Source organism: Chiloscyllium plagiosum, chromosome 13, assembly GCF_004010195.1.
Source record: "Chiloscyllium plagiosum isolate BGI_BamShark_2017 chromosome 13, ASM401019v2, whole genome shotgun sequence".
Lineage (NCBI taxonomy): Eukaryota > Metazoa > Chordata > Chondrichthyes > Orectolobiformes > Hemiscylliidae > Chiloscyllium > Chiloscyllium plagiosum.
Genome location: NC_057722.1, coordinates 59169979 through 59192862, shown reverse-complemented (window position 1 = coordinate 59192862; position 22884 = coordinate 59169979). Strand labels below are relative to the sequence as shown.

General features: G+C 42.1%; 1 protein-coding gene and 1 long non-coding RNA gene across 2 annotated transcripts in view; both read right to left on the bottom strand.

Annotated features, from left to right (window-relative positions):
• Window positions 1-5819, bottom strand: part of LOC122556100 — a 24732-nt gene extending 18913 nt beyond the window's left edge. The window contains exon 1 of the long non-coding RNA XR_006313463.1: window positions 5726-5819. This is a non-coding gene — a long non-coding RNA (uncharacterized LOC122556100). The remainder of the gene's footprint in view (window positions 1-5725) is intronic.
• An 11409-nt stretch (window positions 5820-17228) lies between these two features.
• Window positions 17229-22884, bottom strand: part of LOC122556333 (claudin-16-like) — a 39020-nt gene continuing 33364 nt past the window's right edge. Inside the window, exons 4-5 of the mRNA XM_043702964.1 lie at window positions 21213-21404; window positions 17229-17814 (exon numbers count right to left, since the gene is read on the bottom strand). Coding sequence (XP_043558899.1) covers window positions 17729-17814; window positions 21213-21404 — 278 coding nt within the window. The 3' untranslated portion in view covers window positions 17229-17728. The remainder of the gene's footprint in view (window positions 17815-21212; window positions 21405-22884) is intronic.

Genomic DNA, 22884 nt, shown 5'->3' with positions numbered 1-22884 from the left:
CGAACTCAGCACCACCTTCCTAACCTGCAATCTTCTTCCTGACCTCTCCACCCCCAACACACTCCGGCCTATCACTCTCACCTTGACCTCCCTCCACCTATCGCAATTCCAACGCCCCTCTCCCAAGTCCCTCCTCTCTACCTTTTATCTTAGCCTTCTGGACACACTTTCCCTTTCTCCTATGTTAGATGAGTACAAAGATCTCAGAGGGTTCTGAATCTAAAGAAGATTATAGAAACAGCGAGGGGTGAGGCCATGGTGTTAGTTGGAAACAAGGATAAGAACTATTAAAACAAATTGTTGCTCATAGAATTCAAATAGTGAGCTCAAGGATGATTGCCACAAGTTAGGACACAGCAGAGATTTGAAATTACCCTAAGTTTATGGGGGTAGTATGTGGGAAGGCTTTCAACACTGTAGGTGCATCCACACCTCAAAATGACAATTCACTACCTTTGGCAATAAGTGCTGCCCTAACTATCACTGTCCCATTCCATTGTTAGGACCACAGCTAATAGCCAAAATCTTTTTCCCAGGGTAGGCGAATCCAAAACTAGAGGGCACAGGGTCATACAAGTTTACAATTTGAAAGCAGACCCTTTGGCCCAACTTATCCATGCTGCCCAGTTTTCACAATTATATTTAAGGTGAGCCAGGAAAGTTATGAAAATATTTAAGGGCAATTATTCGCACAGACAGTGGCATGTCTGTGGAATGAGCTAGCAGAAGAAGTGATGGTGGGGGAGTCTGGTACAATTACAACTTCTAAAAGGCATCTGGATGGGTACATGAATGGGAAGGGTTTAAAGGGACCACAGCCAAATATTAAGAAGGTTATATCAGGATATTTATAAACTCATAAATTGATACAGCTGAGTCAAAGTGGTTTTCTAAACTGCAAATGCAGTTTACTAATCCAATAGTGGCTTTTGAAGAAGTAACAAGCTGCGGGGATATCAAGGGAGGTGAATTTGGAGTTCCAAAAGGTATTTGATAGGGCACTACATTTAAGGTAACTACAGAAGGTCAGGATAGATGGTACAGGGATAACATATTAGAAGGATTGTTTAGCTGGCAAGAAGCAGAGGATAGGGATGAATAGCTCTTGTCTGGTTTGCCAAGTTGTGACTAGTGAAGTGCTGCAGGCATCATTGAGGGAACCCCAATTACATACATTTGTATTGTTACACCTCACTGGGAGAGAGCACTAGAAATCAAGCCCCACAGTTCCTGGACTCATCCCTTAAATTAAAAATTTTATCAAAGCATGTAGAGTTCCCCAATTTATTAGACCAGGTTAATGGGGCCAGGTTTCTGTATTTTACAAGAATTACTAGCATTTTTTATTCACCCGTGGGATATGGAGTTCGCTGGCTGGCTAGTATTTATTGCTCATCCTTAACTGTCCTTGAGAAGATGATGGTGAACTACTTTCTTGAACTATAATAGTCCATGTGCTGTAGGTTGACCTATAATGCTCTTAGGGAAGAAATTCCAAAATTTTGATCCAGTGATGCTAAGAAACAGCAATATATTTCCAAATCAGTGAGTGATTTGGAAGGGAACTTGAAGGTGGTGGTGTTCCCATGTACTCATTGCCCTTGTCCTTCTAGACGGAAGTGGTCATGAGTTTACAAGGTGCTGTCTCAGGATATTTGGTGAATTTATACAAATAAATAGATTCATAGAATCCCTACAGTGCGGGAACAGGCCATTTGGCCCAACAAGTCCACGCCGACCCTCTGAACAGCATCCTACCCAGATCCACTCCCCCACCCTATTACTCTCCATTTCCCCTGACTAATGCACCTAGCTTACATATCCCAGAACACTATAGGCAATTTAGTAGAGCCAATTCATCTAACCTGCACATCTTTGGACTGTGGGAGGAAACTGGAGCACCCGGAGGAAACCCACGCAGACATGGGGAGAACGTGCAAACTCCACACAGTCACCCGAGGCTGGAATCAAACCCGGGTCCCGGACTCTGTGAGGCAGCAGTGCTAATCACTGAGCCACCGTGCCACCTCACTTATGATCTTATGACTGAGATGGAAAGAGTGCACCATCTTGCTCTAGTCCCACCAGTCCACAAGTCACAATATAAACTTAACTGTTTAAACTGGGTCACAATATGACCAATCAAATATTTTTAATAGACTTAGATGAAAAGATCCATCATCACATTTCCTTAATAAACATGATTTATTATAAAACAAAATTTATTCCACCAAAATTCAAAACTAGTTAACAAATTTTGTAGAATAAAGTATAATTGTCTATCCCTCTAAAAATCAAAAATACTTAAACACACACATGCACAGACACACACACACATAGACATGCACATGCATACAGCTCAGGTTAAAGAAAAGTAAAACAATTTCTCTCTGCAGATATTAATAAAACATTTTTGGCCCATAAGTATAAATTCTTGAAAGGCAAAAAGGTTATAGTTTGTAATGTTCAAATGGCTGTCAATCTGATGCTCTGGTGCATAAAGACAGCGATCGATGAACGTATGTAGCTGTCCTTCAGGCTAGAGTCATACAGCATAGAAACAGACCCTTCAGCCCAAATCATCCACGTCAACCAATTTTCCTAAATTGAACTAGTCCCATTTGCCTGCAGTTAGCCCATATCCCTCTAAAAGTTTCCTATCCATGTATGTGTCCAAGTGTCTTTTAAATGTTGTGATTGTACCTTCCTCTACCACTTTTCCATGCAGTTTGTTCCATACATGCACCACCCTCTGAGTGAAAAAGTTGCTCATTTGGTCACTTTTAAATCTTTCCCCTCTCAACTTAAATCTATGCCCTTTCATTTTGGAGTCCTCTACCCTGGGGAAAAGACTTTAGCTATTCACCTTGTCTATGTCCCTCATGGTTTTATAAACCTCTATAACAGCACCCCTCAGCCTCTTATGCTCTGGGGGAAAAAAACCCTCCTTATAACTCAACTCTCGGTAATATCTTTATTTCACCCTTTCCAGTTTAATAACATCCTTCCTATAGCAGGGCAATCAGAATTGTACACAGTTCTCCAAATGTAGCCTTACCAATGTTCTTTTATAGATGCAGTTATTGAGGAGATGACAACTCTTCCAGTGAGTTTTCATGTGAGAGCAGCAAGACCAGGGATCCAGGTACCAAACTGGTCCCACAACAAGGGCTCCTTTCTAGTAACAGAAGAGCTGAGTTGGGAAGCTTCTTTCTACAGGAAGCCCTTAACACTTCAAACAATCTTGAAAGCAGAAAATTGAACCTGACAGTCATAACCCAAGCAGGTGGGTGCTCAGGAAACAAAGGTTATGACAAGATATGTGACCAGTGGAGTGCCACAAGCATCGGTGCTGAGTCCTCTACTTTTTGTCATTTATATAAATGATTTGGATGCGAGCTTTAGAGGTACAGTTAGTAAGTTTGCAGATGACACCAAAATTGGAGGTGTAGTGGACAGCGAAGAAGGTTACCTCAGAATACAACAGGATCTTGACCAGATGGGCCAATGGACTGAGAAGTGGCAGATGGAGTTTAATTCAGATAAATGCGAGGTGCTGCATTGTGGAAAGCAAATCTTAGCGGGACTTATACACTTAATGGTAAGGTCTTAGGGAGTGTTGCTGAACAAAGAGACCTTGGAGTGCAGGTTCATACATCCTTGAAATTGGAGTCGCAGGTAGATAGGATAGTGAAGGCGGCATTTGGTATGCTTTCCTTTATTGATCAGTCCAGAACTAGAAGGCATAGTTTTAGGGTGAGAGAGGAAAGATATACAAGAGACCTAAGGGGCAACTTTTTCACACAGAGGGTGGTACGTGTATAGAATGAGCTGCCAGAGGATGTGGTAGAGGCTGGTACAATTGCAACATTTAAGAGGCATTTGGATGGGTATATGAATAGGAGGGTTTGGAGGGATATGGGCCATGTGCTGGCAGGTGGGACTAGATTGGGTTGGGATATCTGGTCGGTATGGATGAGTTGGACCAAAGGGTCTTTTTCCTTGTTGTAAATCTCTATGTCTCTATGACTACCAAAAAATGTCATGTCAAAAAAAGTCCCAAAGTCCTTTAAATAAAATTCATAAAAAGACAAATCCAGGTATGCACAGTCCTTCAAACTCAAGACAATCATCCGAGGAGCAGGAGAATCGATGTTTTCAGCATAAGCTCTTCATCAGGACCAATGATAAAGAGTTTATGCTCAAAACATCAATTCTCCTGCTCCTGGGATGCTGCCTGACTGGCTGTGCTTTTTCAGATCCACACTCTGGACTCTGTCTCCAGCATCTGCAGTCCTCACTTTCTCCCTCCTTGCAGGTAAAAGGCCTTATATAATAGAATTCCACATTCTAGAAGGCAATGGAGGCTGACTCATTAAATACATTAAAGGCTGATTTTGGTGGAGTTTCGATTGTCAAAGGAATCAAGAGTTATTAGGGCAGGTAGGAAAATGGAAAGGACTAAACCCAGAGCAACTATGAGCTTATTGAATGAACGAGGAGTTTGAAGAGCAGAATAGATTATTCCAAATTTGTAAAATCTTATGAAATGTATTGCTGGTTATTCAAAGGAGAGATAGACAAGACTCTGACCATCATTTTTCACCTTGTCTACATACAGGCTTGGTGCTGGGGTGGAGTCACAGGGTGGTGAAAAATGCATTTGGTACACTTGTCTTCATTGGTCAGAATATTCAGTATAGGAGTTGGGACATCATGTTATGGCTTTACAGGACATTGATGAGGCCACCTTGAGAACACTGCATACAACTCTGTTTGCCCTTTCATAGGAAGGATGTTGTTAACCTTGAGAGTGTGCAGAAAAGATTTACAAGGATGTTCCTGGGATTGAAGGGTTTGAGCTATAGGAAGAGACTGATTAGGCAGGGGTATTTTTCCCTGAAATGTCGGAGATGGAGGGTGACCCTAGAGAGATTTATAAAATCATGAAAGGCATGGATGGGATAAATAGCCAAAGTCGCTTTTCTAGGGTGGGAGATCCCAAAGGTTTAAGGTGAGAGAGGAAAAATTTTAAAAGGACCTGAGGGGTAACTTTTTCATGTAGAGTGTGGTGTATGTGTAGAATAGGCTGCCAGATGAAATGATGAAAGTGGGTACAATTACAACATTTAAAAAACATCTGGATGGATATATGAATAAGAAATGTTTAGAGGGATATGGGCCAAATGCTGGCAAATGGGACTAAGTCAGATTAGGTTTAGGTCGGTGCAGACAAGTTGGACCTAAGGATCTGTGTCCATGCTATAAGACTCTATGATTCTCTGACTGGAAGAGTTCTAATACTGTCACTCTGTTTAATTAAAGGAGGGGATGAATAGGAAGATTAATAGTTGCTGCTGGAGTTAGCTGCTCAGAAGGAGAGAGAAGGGGTTTGAGACATCTTGCATGCACAGCATTGATCACTTTTGAAACACACCTGTGTCAGGGAAGATGTGCAAAAGATAAAGAAAACCACAGTTGGTGATTGCAGGAAAATATAAACAAGGAAAAGTTGTTTTGCTGAAGGCAAGTTCCTGTCTGATTAGAACATTGATAAAGCAAAATGGCAACAAACCAGTTCTTCTGGCTTTTGCGAACATTAGAATCTAAACTACACTGAATCGCTGCCGAACCACAGAACATCAGATCAGCAAGCTGCTTGTGGAAATTAACAAACTTTACAAAAACAATTACTTTCCATGTCCCCTCCACTTATCTGACTCACCTCCTGTTGCTGTTTGATCAAGACTTCCCAGTAAACAAATCACAGGTGACGATGATGTGTCTGTTGCATGGATCTCATTCTGGAATCAGATCCAACCAGTTCCACCCCTGTTTTGAATATTTTTGAAAGGTGCAGGAGGGTGGAACACTTTTCCTTATTTTGACGTGTCTCTGTTCTGTAGTACAGGTTATATTCACTGAGGATACTTGGACTGCATACCCCATACTTTTCAAATTTCCCACAGGAAGTTGAAAGGTATCCCTGAGAGTCAGAATACTCTACTGTCTGTGATTTATTTCCAGCCCCCTCCTCTCCTTCTCTCTCTTTCACTGCCTTGAAATGGTCAAAGTCTAGTATTTACCTTCAATCAGCATCCAAGGAAGATAAATTATTTTGAAATAATTTCCTTGTTAAAAGTGCATTTGTCTTTTATCACCTTACTTTCTCCAATACCCTACACCAAACCATATTAACCTCTGTTCGGCAGTCATTCTGTAATGTGTCCTGTTTTCCCCTTGGATTCCTTCTCAGGAATGCCATATAACTCCCACACAGATGCTGTGAGGAGTTGCCATTCTACCTCCTGAATTTGGTGGTTTTGCGTTTGATTCAATTGGAGTGTCTTGCTTACAGCATGTTGGTTTTGGCCTGAAGATGGTTTCACCCCTGGACTGGGTAAGGAGGGCAGATTTGCTTCCTTAAACAGATACTCATGGATCCAGTTGCTTTTTTTAAAATATGACAATCTTCTTCAATATCGGTGATCGTGGATTGTTTTCTTCAGAGAAAATGAAATTCAAATTTGAAACAAAAGCAAAAATTGCTGGAGAAACTCAATAGGTCTGGAAGTATATGCAAAGAGAAAGCAGAGTTAGCGTTTCGGGTCTGGTGACCCTTCTTCAAATGGATGGACTGCTAACTCGTGTTCTCAGGATTATTAATCTAGAATTATAACCGTTACACACAATCACAATACCCATCAAGATTTCCTGAACAGTCCACACAAAAGGAGGCCATTTGGTCCAAAGATCCTGGGCCGGAGCTTCAAAAGAGTGATTCAATTAATGCCCACTCCTGTTTTCTCACTGATGACAAAATGGGCTTCTGTAAAACTAAGGTCCTCCTCTGTGCATGGCCAAAGCACAATGCCTCCCATGTTGATTATGACTAACAGCAAAATCTGAGGAACTCTGGGTCATTTCTATAGCTTGGGAGCTTCCTCTCTGTTGTCTCATGGGATTTGTAGATATTACACTAGAGAGCCAGCCTAACAAACAAAACATTGATGCAATCTAATGGGTCTTTGAGAATTGTGTCAACCTTGCCCAGTTGATTAAGGCAGTGGAATGGGTAGTTTATCCCTTAGCATCTGTCAATGGCAGACTGGCAGAGCTCTTGAAGAGCTCAATGTTTGTGATATTTGATGTCAACAGTGGATTCAGGCAGCTCCCGTTCAACTCAGGAAGGCTAATCAAATGTTGGCCATTATTTCCGGAGAGTTGGAGTGTAAGAGTAGGGAAGAATTGTCCAACTGTACACAGTTCTGGTGAAGCCATAGTTGAAGTACAGTGACAAGTTTTGGCCCCCTTATATATAAAAAAGTATCATTTCATTGGAGGCATTTCAGAGAAGGTTCTCTAGCTTGATCCCTGATGTGAGGGATTGTCTTATGGGCAAAGGTTAAACAGGTTGAGGCTATTCATTGGAATTGAGAGGAATGAGAGGTGATCACATTGAAACATAAAAGATTCCTAAGGGGCTTCACATGGTAAATGCAAAGAGGATTTTCCCTCATGAGAGATTCTAGGACCGGGGCATAGTCTCAGAATAAGGGGTAAAATTTAACACTGAGATGAGGAGGAAATTCTGCTTTCAGGCAGTTGTGAATCTTCAAACCTCTTTGCCACAGAGAGCTGTGGAGGCAACATATTTCAGGCAGAGATCGATTCGTGATCAGTCAGGAAAACAAGAGTTATGGTAAAAGGGCAGGAAAATGGACATGAGGAGTTTTGGATCAGCCATCATCCGACTGAATGACAAAGCAGGTTCTCGGGGCCAAATGGCCTATTCCTATTCCTATTTCTTATGATCTTATGGTCTAAACAAAGTAAGATTCCAAACTTTTAACCATTGTTAACAATCCTTTATTCTGAGTTTGTTTAAACTACCTACCATTTGGCATCACCACTACAGTGAAATCTTTCAGTGCATGATGACTGGCATCCCAAGGGGCCAGCAGTGAGTCAATTGGCACATGGCAGACTTCTTATCCATGGCTCCACCATGGTAAAGTATGACCCATAGAGTGAGGGGGCCATTCTCAAATATCTGCAGGTCTCAGGCCTCTCACTGAATCTAAACCTTCCATCAGTTTCCCTGGGCCATGTGGTGGATGCATCAGGGACTAAAGTGTATTGGTGCAAGACAATAGCTATTTGGAGTTTTCCATTCCCCTGAATTTCACTGACCCTCATTGTTTCATGAGCATTGTTAATCTATTGGGCAAGTTCCTTGCTTATCTGATACATATCAGAGGCTATTCCTGAAACAAGATCAGACATAGTTCTGGGAGGCACAACAACTTTGATAAAAGGCATGTTGATGTCTGCCCAGAATCTAGCTTATTTTGACCAATATTTTCCTTCCATTGCTGCAGCCCAATATTTCCTCTATGGGTTAGGGGATGTCTACTTCAGGTTTAACAGAATCACTTCAGTAGTCTAAGTAGATAATATACCTCCAGGATGCTAATGGATATTGAACAATGGTACACACTTTTCAAGAAAGAAGCCCTAGCAGTCACATGGGAAGTTCCCTGACTATGGTCTTGGCCTTCTATTCATTACCTAGACAGATCATAAACTGCTGGTCACCCTTCCATTAAAGAGCTGATGAAGATGTCACCCCCGATCCAATGATTTCAGTTCTGACTCATGCATTTCAATGCTATAACTAGATTAATCCAGGACAAGCTACAGGCCATGGCAAATTTAATGCCCCACATCCTTCGGGAGCAAATCCACTCTACATTAAATCTTCTGCTTCTTTTCATTTGAGCAATAAGAGTCTGCAAGTGACCACACTAAAGTTTGACAAAATCCAAAAGAGTTAAAAAGTTGATGCTGAGTATGCCCCCAAATCCGAGAATATTGCCCCATTGGTTAGTTTCCACACAACACAGTTAAATGTGTTTCCAGCAATATAGGCACTTTGGCCTGGGGGTCAGTCTGCTACTCCAGAATGGCAGGATTCTCTTTCCATAAGCTTCAGGCTGATTATTGCTTATGTGAAGGACACACGGGCATCATCAAGTGAAAAGCAAGAACCCATAACTCTGTCTCATGGCTGGGTATTCCTAAGACCATTGATGTTGTGGTGTCTCATTGCCCAACATATGCCATTCACAAGCAGAATCAAAGGAAAATTTACTGGTCCTGTCCTTCCTGCCTGTCTTGCCAATACACTCAGCATGAACCTTTCAGTTTTTAATGAGCAATGGCCTTCCTCAGAGTGGTCAACCAATACTCATGCCAGATTGCCATGGCGTCACCTTGACAGTGGTCATCGCTGTGCTCCAACAAATTTTTCCCACTCATGGTATCGCTGATTAAGTCTCATAGTGTCTCACAGTTTGTCAACGCCTGGTTTACACAATTGAATTGAATTGAATCGAATTTATTTATTGTCATGTGTACCGAGGCACAGTGAAAAGTTTTGTTTTATGAGCAATAAAGGCAGATCACATAGTTAAGTAGCATAGATAAATAAATAATAGGTAAACAGCAGCAAAAACAAAAACACAGGTACAGGCGAATGTTAAGAGTTTGTGAGTCCATTCAGTATTCTAACAACAGTAGGGTAGAAACAGTTTCGTCTGGCTTCTGTACCTTCTCCCCCGATGGTAGAGGTTGTAGTAAAACATTGCCATGGTGGGTTGGATCTTTGAGAATGCTGGTGGCCTTTCCTTGACAGCAGGCCTAGTAGTTGGATTCTATAGATGGGAGGTTGGCCTTTGTGATTGTCCGGGCCGAGTTCATCACTCTCTGTAACCGTCTCCAATCTTGAATGGTACAGTTGCCATACCAGGTAGTGATACATCCAGACAGAATGCTCTCGATGGTGCAACTGTAAAAGTTACCAAGGGTATTTGCCGTCATGCCAAATTTCCTCAGCTGCCTGAGAAAGAAGAGACGTTGTTACGTCTTGGTAACCAGTGCCTCTACATGAAGCTTCCAAGAAAGCTTGTTGTGGATGACCACTCCCAGGAGCTTGACACTCTTCACTCGTTCCACCTCTCTGCTGTTAATGTGTAGGGGAGCATGAGTAACATCCCTCTGAAAGTCAATAATGAGTTCCTTGGTTTTGCCAGCATTGAGAGTTGGTTGTTCTCAGTACCCCATTTTTCCACCTCCCATCTGTAGTCTGTTTCATCACCATCTGAGATTCAACTGACTATGGTGGTATCATCAGCAAAGTTGTAAATGGCATTAGTCTGGTATTTAGTGACGCAGTCATGGGTATTCAGTAAGTACAGTAGGGGGCTGAGTACGCACCTCTTGGGGGCTCCACTTTTGAGTGTTAGTGAGGATGAAATATTGTCCCCAGTCTTCACTGATTGTGGCATGTGGGTAGGAAACTGAGGATCCAGATGCAGAGAGTGGGGCTTAGTCCGAGATCACTAAGTTTAGTAATCAGTCTTGAGGGCATAATAGTGTTGAAGGCTGAGCTGTAGTCAATGAGTAGGATTCTTACGTAGATATTTTTGGTGTCAAGGCGATCTAGGGAAGAGTGAAGGGCAAGTGATATAGCATCTGACGTGGATTGGTTGGTCCAAAGGCAAATTGGAATGGGTCAAGATCAGTGGGGAGGCTGAAGTTGATTAATGCCATCACCAGCCTTTCAAAGCACTTCATGACCACCGAAGTTCGGGCCACTGGGCGGTAGTCATTGAGACATGCTGCATGAGCCGCCTTAGGCACAGGGATGATGTTTGCCCCCTTGAAACAGGCAGGGACAGTAGCCTGCTGCAGGGAGAGGTTGAAGATATCCAAGAAGACCTCTGCCAGTTGATCTGTGCGTGCTCTGAGTGCATGGCCTGCTACCCCGTCTGGTCCCATCGTTTTCCTTGGATTCACATGAAGGAGCACTGATCTGACCTCTGATGCAGTGACTATTGGGATGGGTTCGTCAAGACTTGTTGATACAGCCGAAATTCTGCTCAAAGCGAGTATAGAAGGCGTTGAGACGATCTGGCAGGAATGTATCAAAGTCTGCTATCTTGCACTGTCTCTCTTTAGAACCTATGATGTCATTCAGTCCTTGCCATTGTTGTCTGGGTCTCTAATTTGGATCAGTATTGGTCCTTGGCTGTCCTAATGGCTCTGCGAAGGTCATACTTGGATTCCTTATACCTGAGTGGGTCTCCTGATCTGAAGGACTCACACCTGATTTTAGGAGGTTCTGTATGTCCTGATTCATCCAGGGTTTCCTGTTGGGGAACACCGGGATTGACTTCCTCAGTATGCAGTCCTCCACACACCTTGGGTTGTGTGGTTTGAGCAAAGCATCGAGTTGATAACCAAAGGCTAATGTGTTGTCTGAATGCAGTGTCCACACTGTGAAGCTCATGTTCAAGATCAATGATCTGAACTTTACTAGACTGCACTTCTGATTCTAGCCCTGTGCTGTAGCTGTCCTGGGAGTGTTTGTTGAGGACAGTTTAGAGGGAGCTCTAAGTTGTTTCTGACCCTGTCCTGTCCTGAGTGTTTGATGTCATTCTTAATGTTCTGAAGATTTTATTCCAAACACTGTGGCATATTTGATAAACAAAAAAATAATTGAAATGAAGCTAATGATGAAGCGTGTTCTTGATAATGTTGCAACAGAAAAGGAAAAAGATAGTCTGAAATCCTCATTCAAAATTAATTGCTCTGTAAAATGGACCAGAATAGATTTCCAATGAAATAAAGTGAATGGCCAGGAGAGGGCGATAAATGACTGATCAACATTTGAAGTCTCCCAGACGCTGCTGGCAGTCTTTGGAACTCTAAGAAAATAAATAATAAACATACCTCAATGGAAACTCAGCCACAGCCATTAGTCTGATTATATTTCCTGGGACATACGGGGACTGCCGTAAACCCCTCAAGCCTTGTCTTTGTTCTGTCTGAGATGTACTAGGATTTCCAACATTCTGTGATTTTACTTGAGAAGTATTTATTTGGCTGTAAAGCACTTTGAGACTTGCTGAGGCCCAGAAAGATGTTTTACAAAGATATGTCTTCCCTTTAGTTTCAATTAAATACTCAGCAATATGTATGTGGGTTTCTATCAGGAAACTTTTGTTATTGTTCAGAAGTATGTGATCCATTTCCCCATCTCTGAGAGTCATAGAGTCACACAGTACTGAAACAAACCCTTACGTCCAGTCAGTCCAGACCGAACACAATCCCAAACTAAACTAGTCCCACCTGCCTGCTCCTGGCCCATATCCCTCCAAACCTTTCCTATTCATGTATCTATCCAAATGTCTTTTAAATGTTGTAACTGCACCCACATCCACCATTTCCTCAGGAAGTTCATTCCACACTCGAACCACTTTCTGGTAAAAAAAATTGCCACTTGTGATTTCTTAAAATCTTCTCCTCTTACTTTAAAAATGTGTCCCCTAGTCTTGAAATCTCCCATCCTAGGGAAAAGACAACTGCCATCAACTTAATCTGTACTTCTCATTATTTTTATAAACTCTTTCAGGTCACCTCACAACCTCCTATGCTCCAAGGTTCTTTATAACTCAAACCTTGCATACCCAGCAAAATCCTGGTACATCTCTTCTGAACCCTCTCAGCTTGATAATATCCTTCCTGTAACTGGGTGACCAGAAGTTGATTTGCTGCTCCGTTTGTAAACCTCACTGTTTGCAAGCCCTCAACTCCCAGCCAAAATAACGAGATAAACTGACACCCCAGCAGCATGAACAGTACAATGCTTGAATGACAGGTGATCTGTCCTAAATACTATTACAGTCTGACCACTTTCATAATGTGCACTGACATTTACTCATGGCTTGTAGTTAGGAAAGTTCACTGTCACAAATCCTCCTTTCTACTCTTCTAAACTAAACAGCCTCTGGTAAGCTTAACTCTGTATCTAACCCTACAGTTTACCTATCCTGGGATTATTTGATGGAGAAAGTGCAGAGCTTTACTCTGTACATTATTCTGTGCTGTGCCTGACCTGGGAGTTTTTAATCCAGACAGCTTAGTGGAAGTTTTTACTCTGTGTTTAACCTTGTGTTGTATCTAACCTTGTTGCAGGGATAACGAGGGAAGTGAAAAGGGAGGAGATGGAGTGTCCTAACACGAAACGTCAACTTTCCTGCTACTCCAATGCTGCCTGACCTGCAGTGCTTTACCAACTTCACTTTTTCTCAACTCGGACTTCCAGCATCTGCAGTCCTTACTATCTCAGTTGCATTACTGAAAAAGGAGAATTTCTCAGCTGCAATAACAGTAGACAGCTTGAATAGCTCATTCAGCAAGGCAGTACGGGTAGAACTCAGGATTAAGAAAGCTGCAATCATCATGATGGCATTACATAATAGGACTCCCAATAGCCAGCAGGAGATAGAGGAACATATATGGAAGCAGATCATGGGAAGATATAGCAACAACAGGGTTGGTGTAGTTGGTGACTTTAACTTCCTTAATATTGACTGAGACTCTCTCAGTGCCAGCATTTAGATGGGTCCAAATTTGTTAGGTGCATCCAGGAGGATTTCTTGAAACAATATGTAGTTAATCCAACTAGGGAAGGGGCCATACTAGACCTTGTATTGGGGAATGGGCTGGCCAAGTGACCATATTTTCAGTGGAAGATCATTTTGGGAATAGTAATCATAATTTGGTACAGTTGAAGATAATTATGGACAAAGCTAAGACTGGTCCCTGAGTGAAAGTGCTAAATTGGGGATTGGCTAATTACAATAGAATTAGGCAGGAACTGCAGAAATTAAATTGAGGGCATCTATATTTTAGATATGTATTAGCAGCAAGAGGGTAGCTAAGGAAAGGGTAAATGCACTCCAGATTGAAGAAAGGAATTTATTTGTGGAACCAGAGGAAGTGGGCAAGGCCCTTAATGTGTACTTTGCATCGATATTCACTAAGAAGACAGAAATGGATGATAGTAAAATTAGGGCGAGGTATGTTGATATTCCAGGGATGTCGAGATTAAGAAGGAGGAGCTTTTGGGCATCTTGAAAAAAAGATTAAGGTAGCTAAGTCCCATGGCCTGATGGGATCTATCCCTGGATACTGAAGGAGGCAAAAGATTAGATTACTGGGAGTTTGTCAGAGATCTTTTTATCCTCTCTAGCTTCAGGCAAGGTCCCAGAAGATTAGAGAATAGCCAAAGTTGTTCCTTTATTTATCAAGGGCAACCAGCATAATCCAGGAAAATATAGGCCCATGGTAGGGAAGTTATTGGAGAAGATTCTTAGGGATAGTATTTACTCACTTTTGAGAAAATAATTAGTTTTTAGGGATACTCGCTATGGCTTTGGGTGAGGGTAATCTTATCTCACAAATTTTATTGAGTTTTTTGATAAAGTTGCACAGATAATAGATGAAGGTAGGGCCATGCATGTTGCTTACATGGACTTTACTATAACATTTGATAATGGCAGGCTGGTCCAGGATATTAAGACGCATTGGTTCCACAGCGATTTGGTAAGTTAGATACTAAATTGATTTAGTCAGAAGACAGAGGTTAACTATGGAGGAGTGATCTTCTGACTAGAAATCTGTGAATAGTGGTGTTCCACAAGGATCAGTGCTGGGATCTCTATTGTTTGTAATATATATAAATGATTTGGATGAAAATGCAGGTGGTCTGATTAGTAAGTTTGCAGATGACACGAAAATTGGTGGTTATGTAGAAAGTGAGAACAGCTACCAAAAAATCAGTTGGAAAGTCAGAAAGAGAATTGGCAGATGGAGTTTAGTGCAAAAAAGTGTGAGGTAATGCATTTTGGGTAGTCAAATGCAAGAGGAAAGTATATGGTAAATGGCGGCACTTTTAGGAGCATTGACATATGAGGGGATCTTAGGGTGCAAGTCCACAGCTCCCTGAAAGTGGCATCACAAGTGGATAAGGCAGTAAAGAAAGCTTATGGCATGCTTCCTTTCACCAGCGGGGCATTGAGTTGAAAAGTAGGAAGTCAAATTGCAGCTGTATAAGACTTTAGTGAGGCCACATTTGGAGTATTGTGTGCAGTTCTGGTTGCCAAAATATAGGATGTGGACACTTTGAAGGTGGTGCAAAAGAGATTTAGCAGGATGTTGCCTAAATTGGAATGTATTAGATATAGGGACAAACCTGTTGGACAAACATAGTTTTTTCACAAAAGCATCGGAGATTGAGGAGTGACCTGGTAGAAGTATAGCAATGTTTAAGAGACACTTAGACAGACACATTAACAGGCAGGACTAGAGGGATACGGACCATACACAGGCAATGGAATTTGTTTAGAATGGCATCATGGTCAGTGTAGACATGGTGGGCAAAAGGGCTGTACTGTTCTACACTCTATGTCAGGAAGCTTGACACCATCCAGGACAAAGTAGCCTGCTTGAACGGCACCCCATTCACGAACAGTAGCAACAATTTATCATCTACAAGATGCATTGCAGAAATTCACCAAGTTTTCTTCAACAGCACCTTCCAAACCCATGACCACGCTCATCATGAAGGACAAGGAGAGCAGATACATAGGAACATTATCACAAAGCTGGTCACCATCCTGACTTGGAAATATATCGCTGTTCCTTCAGTGACGCTAGGTCAAAATCCTGGAATTCCCTCTCTAACCACTTTATGGGTCTACCAAAGGCACTTCAAGAGGGCTGCTCATCACCACCTTCTCATGGAAACATAAGCAATGGACAATAAATGCTGGCCCAGCCAGTGAGACTTAGACCCCAAAATCAAAAATCCTGATAAGCAGAAGAATGATTGCAATGATGAGATTGACGACGAATCATCCTGATAGTATCTCAACAGAAGTAGAAAAGATTGGCATGGTTATTCAAAATCAAAATGTGTGAAATGGACCAGGTTGGAATTGTAAATAAGATAAAGTGAGTGAATACCAGAGAGGGCGATGAAAGACTGATTAACATTTGAAGTCTCCTTAGGTTGCAGGCAGTCATGAAACTCACCGAGAAAACAAATTCTAAAGGTACTCTGGGTGGAAATTATGCCACAGAAATGGATGCAATCACATTTCTTGGGAGATAGAGGGTCTGTTTTAGACTCCAGAAACTTTGTATTATTCCTGGCATTCGTTCTGTCTGAGATTCACATTAGTTTCAGCAGTATGATTGACAATGTAAAATGAGCTTTACTCTGTGTCTAACTCCATGCTCCAGCTGCCCTGGGAATGTTTCATCAGACAATATAGAGGCAGATTTACTGTGAATTTAATTCTGTGCTGTATCTGTCCTATGAGTGTTTGATAGGTAGAATGTAGAATGAGCTTTACTTTCAGTTCAAAAGAGTAGAAGGAACTTTACTCTGTATCTTACCCTGTGATGCATTGTTTGGGGAGTATTTGATGGGGACAATGTAGAGGGTGTATTACCTTTTATCTAAGCCTTTGCCTGTAGCTGGTCTTTGAGTGTTTGATATTGCATTTAGTATCTAAAGATTTTGTCCTAGACACTGTGGTATACTTGGTAATCAGAAGATTGATTGAAATGAAGGTAATGACAAAGAATCTTATTGATGATGACTCAACATAAATGGAAAGTGATAATCTGACTCCAAATTATTCAGAAGTAAAACAGAGAGCACCGTATAAAATGGACCAGGAGAGAATGGTGGAAGACTGATCAACAATCTGATCACACTTCTATGGGAAAGATATAGTTAAATTTGACAGGTTGCGGAAAAGATTTCCAAGGATGTTCCTGGAACTGGAAGTTTGAGTTATAGGGAGAGGCTAAATAGGCCGGGGCTTTTTTCCCTGGAATGTCAGAGGCTGAAGGGTGACCTTATAGAGGTTTGTAAAATCATGAGGGACATGGATATAGTGAATAGCCAAAGTCTTTTTCCTAGGGTGGAGGAGTCCAAAACTAGAGGGAGTAAGTTTAAGGTAAGAGTGGAAAGAATTAAAAAAGAGCTGAGGGGTAATTTTTTCACACAGAGAGTGGTGCATGTATGGAACAAGCTGCCAGAGGAAGTGGTGGAGATATGTACAATTACAACATTTAAAATGCACCTGGATGGATGGATGAATAGGAAGGGTTTAGAGGGATTTGGGCCAAATTCAGACAAATGGAACTAGGTCAGATTGGGATGCCTGGTTGGAGCAGATAAGTTGAACCAAAGCGTCAGTTTCTGTGCTGTAAACTTTATGATTCTATGACTCTATAACATTTGATGTCTCTATAGGCCACAGACAGTCACTGGGACACAAGAAAAAAAATACATAATAAATTTAATCTGGCTATAAACCTTACAACAGCTATGAATCTGATCATACTTCCTGGTACATAAAGGGTCTATCTTAGTCCCACAAGCCTTGTCACGTTCCCTCACTTCATTTTGTCTGAGACTCAGAAGGGTTTCCAATGTCGATGTGCACAGTGTAGAGAGAGCTTTACTCTGTATCTTATCCCATGCTATACCTAACCAGGGAGTGTTGATGGTGACACGATATGACTGTTTATTGCTGACACATAATACCACTGTGCTCAGCAATCAATGAAAAAGCATTGTGATACCTCTTGCTGATTTTTTGCTTTATTGAAATGGGATTTGCTTGGGGACAATTGATGTGGAGAATAAGCATTGGTAGAGATCTGTGGGACTGAATGGCCTCTTCTTCAGCTTCAATTTGTATCAGGTGTGTAACTGGAATGTAAAATCTCACAGCAGTTGTTTGGAAAGTGTGATGACGAGTCCTGTAGTCGCTGGGGATATGTGCAACTTCCTGGTTGTCTACACGCGTGAATCAATGGCATACATCTTTCCAATGGCACTCCTGCCAGGTTGATAGATGAAATGATTCCTCCTGGAACCTGTATCTGTAGAGATAAAGAGGGCAATTCTGTGAAAATGTGGGACATCAAGTTTGCAGATAGTACAAAGCTGAGTGGGTGGGTGAACTGTGGTTATTCACATCGGAAGCAAAAGCAGGAAGGCAGAATTCTCTGCCACAGAAAGTGGTTGAGGCAAAAACATTGAATATATTCAAGGAGGAACTTGATATGGTTCTTATAGCTAAAGGGATGATAGGGAATGGGGGAGAAAGCAGGAACAGAGTACTGAATAGTGATTGGTTGGGAAAAGGAGATGAATATTGAGATCTGGGTGCCCTTGGACACTAAGTATGCAGGTGCAGTAGGAGACGAAGATGGCAAATGGTTGTCAACTTTCATTGTGAGAGGATTTGAGGACAGGAGTGGGAATGTTGTGCTGCAATTGTACAGGGCCTTGGTGAGACCACTCCTAGAGTATTGTGTACTGCTTTAGTCTCCTTGTTGGACTGGGCTGGACAACGGTTACATGACACCAGGTTATAGTCCAACAGGTTTATTTGAAATCACAAGCTTTCGGAACACAGCTCCTTCGTCAGGTGAAGTGTCAGTCTTCACCCGACAAAGGAGCAGTGCTTCGAAAGCTTGTGATTTCAAATAAACCTTTTGGACTATAACCTTGTGTTGTGTGACTTCTGTCTTTTCAGGAAGAGAGAATCCAAAGACTCTTATGAGAAATAATTTCATCTTTTCTCTGTTTCATATAATGATTCTTTATTTTGAAAACAGTGTTCCTTAGTTCTGCATTTTCCAATCAAATGACATTTCCTCTTCACATCTCCCCTGACTGGACCCCTCAAAATCTTATTTATTTCAATCAAGTCACTTCTTACTCTTCTAAACTCTAATGGATACAAGCCTATTCTGTCCAGCCGATCCTTATAAGGCAATCCAGAATTAGTCAGGTAAATATTCTCAAAACACCTTCCAACAGATTTACATTCTTTTAATAGAAGCAAAATATTGTGGATGCTGGAAATCTGAAATAAAAACAGAAATTGCTAGGAAAGCACAGCAAATCTGGTAGCAACATATGGACAGAGAAACAGAGTTTAACGTTTCAAGTCCAATATGATTATTCTTCAGAGTTGGAAGAGGTTTGAAAATGTTTGAAAATTTATATTACAGAGGAGGAAGTGCTGGATGTCTTGAAATGCATAAAGATGGATAAATCCCCAGGACCTGATCAAGTGTACCCCCCCAGAACTCTGTGGGAAGCTAGAGAAGTGATTGCTGGGTCTCTTGCTGAAATATTTGTATCATCAATAGTCACAGGTGTGGTGCCAGAAGACTGGAGGTTGGTTAACATGGTGCCACTGTTTAAGAAGTGTGGTAAGGCCAAGCCAGGGAACTGTAGACTAGTGAGCCTGACCTCGGTGGTGGGCAAGTTGTTGGAGGGAATCCTGAGGGACAGAATGTACATGTATTTGGAAAGGCAAGGACTAACGAGGGATATTCAACATGGCTTTGTGCGTGGGAAATCATATCTCACAAACTTGTTTGAGTTTTTTGAAGAAGTAACAAAGAGGACTGATGAGGGCAGAGTGGTAGATGTGATCTATTTGGACTTCAGTAAGGCGTTCGACAAGGTTCCCCATGGGAGACTGGTTAGCAACTTGAAAATTGAAAGGGTTCAGAAAAGATTTACAAGGATGTTGCCAGGTTAGAGGATTTGAGCTATAGGGAGAGGCTAAACAAGCTGGAGCTCTTTTTCCTTGGAGCATCGGAGGCTGAGGGGTGATCTTGTAGAGGTTTACAAAATTATGAGGGACATGGATAGGGTAAATAGGCAAAGTCTTTTCCCTGGGGTCGGGGAGTCCAGAACTAGAGGGCATAGGTTTAGGGTGAGAGGGGAAAGATATAAAAGAGACCTAAGGGGCAACTTTTTCAAGCTGAGGGTGGTATGAGTATGGAATGAGCTACCAGAGGAAGTGGTGGAGGTTGATACAATTGCAACAGTTAAAAGGCATTTGGATGGGTATATGAATAGGAAGGGTTTGGAGGGATATGGGCTGGGTGCTGGCAGCTGGGACTAGATTGGGTTGGGATATCTGGTTGGCGTGGACGGGTTGGACCGAAGGGTCTATTTCCATGCAGTACATCTCTATGACTCTATGATGTGGAGGTAGGGTGAGGAACATTTTGTAAAGGTATTCAGAGTGAAAGACAAAAGGGTTGCTAATAATGGTGAAGGGAGGTTAGGTTTGTAGTAAAGATGTAAATAAAGGCGCAAAAAGGAGCTGTGTGTTTGCAAGGTTGGAGTCCTTCCTTAGTTAATTTGGCCGATACTGTGTGCTGTACTTCAGATCTAGTCTTACTAGTGCTCTGAATGCCTGAAGCATAACCTCAATACTCTTGCATTAAGACACCTGGATCACCCTGCGTCTCAGAGCTCTGCAATCTCTAAGATGTGATTGTTGCAGTGCTTATATTTCACTGTATCCAACTCCTTTTCTCATATGTCTTAAAATTAATTCTCAGAACCTAGGCCTCATTGGCAAGGCTGATATTTGCTATTCAATCCTATTTGTCCTATAAATCCATAGAGTTGAATCCTGCAGTGAGGGCTGTGTAACCCAAACTGAGAGGAGGAATCACTCCTTTTTTTTAACAAAATAACTAATTTAAAAATTTAAATGCCAGGACCGAAATCACCAGGTGTCATGAATCCGGTTTAATGATCAGATTCAAAGAGGTGTCATCAAGTTCAGAAACAAGATCAAGCGATAGCACATTGACAAACGTCTAATCAGGAAATTCTCCATTTCTAAATCAACCTGTTCGGGGATGTTATATACCTTGGAGCAGGTGGCACTTGAACTCAAGTTATTTAGCTCGAAGATAGAGACACTAGCACTGCAGCACTCAAATCCCTCACAATAACACTGAGATATTTTCTAATCAATCTGTTCAGGCACACTTCTGGAGCAGGCGGTGTTTGAACCTCCTAGCTCAGAGGTAGGGACATTACTACTACATGATTAGAGTCCTCTATCACAAGAAAGATGAATTTGTTTTTCCACAGAAATTTTGCACTCAAGCCTCTGCAATGTTCACTGTGCCAGTGAACATGATGTGTGTCTGCCCTGTGTAGATATTGTCCAAACCAACCTGCTCAGTAACGTTATTACACACTTCTACAACTGGGGGGGGGGGGCACTGAATCTATGCCTCTTGGTTCAGGGGTAGGGTCACAAGAACCACCATACAAAGATGATGTAACCTGTCATCATCACCATGACAATTCTAACAACTGATCTCAACTCTGACTTTCCCAGGCTAGGTAGCTCATGACGAATGCACAGAGAGGAGGTGCACAAGTCTCAGCAACTTCATCAGTGGACAGAATAACATTCCATTGATAAAGATAAGGGAGAGCTTCCTACCTTTAAAAGGGTAGAGGCAGCAGGCAAGGACAGACCCTGAGAGGAAGCAGCCCATTGATCCAGCCATGCCCAGCCAGCAAGACCAGCCCCACTGATACTGGATGCCCAGGAAGATGTTCTGAATGACCAATGTAGTTCGCTCCACATACACATCAACAGCATACAAAACCGAGCCAACCATCCCTGGAATTCCTGTTGGATTTAGAGAAATAGTAACGTGTTAATATTGCTCATTTCACAACATGCTAACTAGGGCTCAAGTGATGCAGTGGTAGTGCCTATACCTCAGCGTAAGGGAAGTCTAGGTTCAAATACCATCTAGTTCAGAGGTACACCATAAGAGACCTTGACAGGTTGGTTGAAGGTATCTATAAACTGACATCTTGACCACTCTTACATTTTCCTGGAAATAGGTAGCACTGGTAACGTTGCCATTTATAAATTGTTATTTCAATCACTGCGCTGTTGGTGTCTATGCTTTTAACTGCCTGGGCCAGAAATATTCTCCTTACATCTCCCTCTCAACTTTACAACTAACCTTTTGGTCATTTGTCCTGATCTTTCGTAAATACTTTGGTGTCACCTTTCACAGTACTTTGGGATGTTAAAGGTTTTATGTAAAGTCCTGTTGTATCCCTCATTGCTCTGAGAATGTGATATTGGGCATCTTTCATTAACCATTGGCAGTGGATTTGGTACGAATGAGTTGCTTCCTTGTACAGTTCAGAAGGCAGTTAACTATTAATCATGTAATGTATATCTGGAGCCACATATGCATACCAACATTTGAAGGAATAGACCACGCAGCCCTTTGAGTTTGTTCTGCAATGACTGATCTGATTAAACCCCATTCTCACCCACCTCAATACATTGAGTCAGAAGATTTAAGTCTTAGTATAGAATAGAATAGAAATTTATTGTCTCATGTACTTTTATATGGTAGTTTTATAAGTCACCCACCACAGCACCTACATCAATGGCTCAAATCATGCATTATAACTTTAAAGAAGTAAAATTAGGACAAAATTTATTACAATTCAGTTAATGGCTCCTGGGCTCAGGGAAAGCTGATTAAGGAATGATGGAATACTCTGAAGACACAGTTGGGACGAGACTGCCTTTCTGGGCTGAGTCCACCACACTGTGCTGCTGGAATTCTGGGCCTGAAGTCTCTGCCGAAAAAGATGCCATGCTGGGCCAAGATGTCACTCCTGGACAAGACCACCTGCCTGGCCGCGGGAATACCCGGAAGCCAAAATGAAGAAGGCCTCCAGGGAAGAGACCTCCATGCTGCAGCAAGACTGCCACACCAGGAGATCACCATATTGTGCCGAGACAGCCACTTCCCCTCTTGCAGGCGCCCAGGCCTAGATGTGGACCTTGTGCCTTGGCCTAGCCTGACAGGCAGCCCAGGACCTTCTCCTTGCCTGATGGGAGACCCTGAGCTGGGCTGGAGCTGTGTCTGGCTCGTCCTGGTGTTACTGCCGCTGCCACCAGAGGCCTCTTCCTTCACCCGCCACTGTTCAGAACAATCATCTGTCAATTGAAAATCCTCTTGTATGTTAATGACAAGCTAACTCTGTCCACCCCCTTCTTTAGTTGCCTGTTCTAGATTGTCCTGGTGTAATTCCACAAACAGAAACAGGTAGTGATTTTCACACTTGGTCAAGAA